This window comes from Gadus morhua, chromosome 3 (genome assembly GCF_902167405.1).
Source record: "Gadus morhua chromosome 3, gadMor3.0, whole genome shotgun sequence".
Lineage (NCBI taxonomy): Eukaryota > Metazoa > Chordata > Actinopteri > Gadiformes > Gadidae > Gadus > Gadus morhua.
The window spans coordinates 11,932,674-11,935,173 of record NC_044050.1 but is presented as its reverse complement, the minus strand read 5'-3'; the positions used below and the strand labels follow the sequence as shown (position 1 = coordinate 11,935,173).

General features: G+C 48.1%; 2 protein-coding genes across 3 annotated transcripts in view; one reads left to right on the top strand and one right to left on the bottom strand.

Moving 5' to 3' along the window:
* The window catches only part of pvalb7 (parvalbumin 7), a 21,883-nt gene that overhangs the window by 6,604 nt on the left and 12,779 nt on the right, over positions 1–2,500 (top strand). The window lies entirely within an intron of this gene.
* ncf4 (neutrophil cytosolic factor 4) overlaps positions 1–2,500 on the bottom strand; it is an 18,087-nt gene that overhangs the window by 11,040 nt on the left and 4,547 nt on the right. Inside the window, exons 4-5 of one of the 2 annotated variants that reach the window (XM_030352861.1) lie at positions 1,729–1,799; positions 627–754 (exon numbers count right to left, since the gene is read on the bottom strand). In XM_030352861.1, the coding sequence (XP_030208721.1) occupies positions 627–754; positions 1,729–1,799 (199 nt within the window). The remainder of the gene's footprint in view (positions 1–626; positions 755–1,728; positions 1,800–2,500) is intronic. The other variant, XM_030352862.1, reaches the window with a different exon arrangement.

Below are 2,500 nucleotides of genomic sequence, written 5' to 3'. Positions count from 1 at the left end.
TACAACAGGTAGTAGACCTAGGAAGTGGTCAACCATCTCTGGACCCAAAAGATCATTTGAGAACGTCAGTTGGACGCAACTGACGTTCTGGTTATCCTTTTGTTTAAACTAAAGCTCGTTTTCAAGCCACAACCAACCTCCTCGGACCAATTTTAAAGGTCCAGTCTGTTGTTGCACCTAGTGGTGAGGTTGCAGATTGCAACAATCTGCAAATCCCCCCCACACACCCTTTCAAATCCTATGGTGGCTTGTCCTGGCAGTTGGAACTTCCAAAATGATGTCATGGGCTATGACATCATCAAGTAGCCAGGTGACAGGTCGCACCATTTACCCACAATGCTCTTCTCCTAGACCTTCTCTCTGTAACTATATCCCAAAGGCTCTCTCCCCCTCTCTCTCTCAACTCTCTCTCTCTCTCCATCTCCCTTTAACCATGTCCTTCATGCTCTCCTCACTCGCTCTCCCTCCCTCTCTCTATCTTTCCCCTGCGGCAGTCCATCTGTCCATTCTGCCCTTCCTTCCTCAATCCCCCCATCGCCCTGTCCCTCTGTCCCTCCGTCCGTCCTTATGCCCGTCGGCTGAAGACGGCCCCCCCCCCCCCCCCCCCCCCCCCCCCCCCCCCTTACACTTTGCGCGTGGGGGGCCGGAGGCGGCGCAGGTTGTGGGGGAGGTGCTGGCTGTCCTGGTCCGTCTGGTAGAAGAAGATCCTCAGGTCGTCGTCCAGCAGCAGCCAGGTGGGGAGGCCCAGCAGCCTCTGGGAGACACAGAGCCACACCGGGGGGCCATGCAGAGGCTCAGTCGTGGTTCCCCGTCGACGCAACGCAGCGACCACACAGACGCTTTGAAGAAGTAGTGAAATTGTTTCGGTTCTGCGTCGGGTTTTAGTGAGCGGACTAATCATAGCCCTTGCTGCTGCCTCGCCTCGACGTGAGGTTCAAATTGTTGGGAGGCGCACGTCAGACCCCTTGCGGTGGACGCAAGGAGGGTCCGCAAGGACCTAACGGGTCCGTAGGCCCCCTTGCGTTGCGTCGACGTTGAACCATAATCAGCCCTTAACCCAGCTGGGCAGTGACAGGATAGGGATTAACACCCAATCAGATTTGTCTTATGTGTAAGGCTTTAGCAACAAGAGGGGGCAAGATGGAAAGGGTAGGGGAGAGAGAGGGAGAGAGAGAGAGAGAGAGAGAGAGAGAGAGAGAGAGAGAGAGAGAGAGAGAGAGAGAGAGAGAGAGAGAGAGAGAGAGAGAGAGAGAGAGAGAGAGAGAGAGAGAGGTAAAAGAGAGCGATGACCAAGTGACGATGGAAAACAAGGTGTGGTCATGGGATGAGTAGGAAACGTGGGTAGGGAACAAGGGTCGGGAAAATAGTGTGTTTAAACAGTGTTTGACAAAGAAGACAAGGCAAATGAGGCAGTTTGAGAGTGTGTGAGATCAGCGTTAGTATACAGTGTGTGTGCATGTATCAGTGTGTGTATGACTGTGTGAATGAATCAGTGTGTGAGTATATAGTCTTAGTGCACAGTGTGTGTGTGTGTGTGTGTGTGTGTGTGTGTGTGTGTGTGTGTGTGTGTGTGTGTGTGTGTGTGTGTGTGTGTGTGTGTGTGTGTGTGTGTGTGTGTGTGTGTGTGTGTGTGTGTGAGTCTGTGAATGTATCAATGTATGAGTGAGTGAATGTATCAGTATGGTAGTGTGTGAATGTATTAGTGCGTGCGTGTGTGAGTGTATTCACCTTCATGTAAATGTTGAGTTCTGAAATTCGGCTTTCAGCGATCTCCTGCTTATTGCCGATGTAGACTTTACCTGAGACAACAGACCTGAGATCAGTACACAGAGGTGGTGGATATCTGGCTACAGAGGACATCAGACTCAATATCCGTCAATATTGAGGCATCAGTGGCCTGCGTTCCAAGCGCTTTCAACATTCCCAGCTATCTGGAAGGGTCCTGAAGACACAACAAAAGCACTGTAGTGATTCCAGTGGTGGTAGCTGATGTTGATAACATGATCTATGTTATTACACTGCAGTGTTTCCAGTGGTGGTAGCTCATGTTGATAACATGTTGATCTATGTTATTACACTGCAGTGTTTCCAGTGGTGGTAGCTCATGTTGATAACATGTTGATCTATGTAATTACACTGCAGTGTTTCCAGTGGTGTAAGCTCATGTTGATAACATGTTGATCTATGTTATTACACTGCAGTGTTTCCAGTGGTGGTAGCTCATGTTGATAACATGTTGATCTATGTTATTACACTGCAGTGTATCTAGTGGGTGTTCATCATGTAAATTATGCTAATAAACAGTTCTGACGGCACAACCATGTGTGCAATACACAGCAGGTTGCTTTACAAACTAAAGAAAGAAAAGAAAAAGAAAAATAGAAAATAGAAAAGAAAAATAAATAAATACATTTACATTTACATTTAGGGCATTTAGCAGACGCTTTTATCCAAAGTGACTTACAAAAAGTACATTTGTCATAAGAAGTGCAACAATATA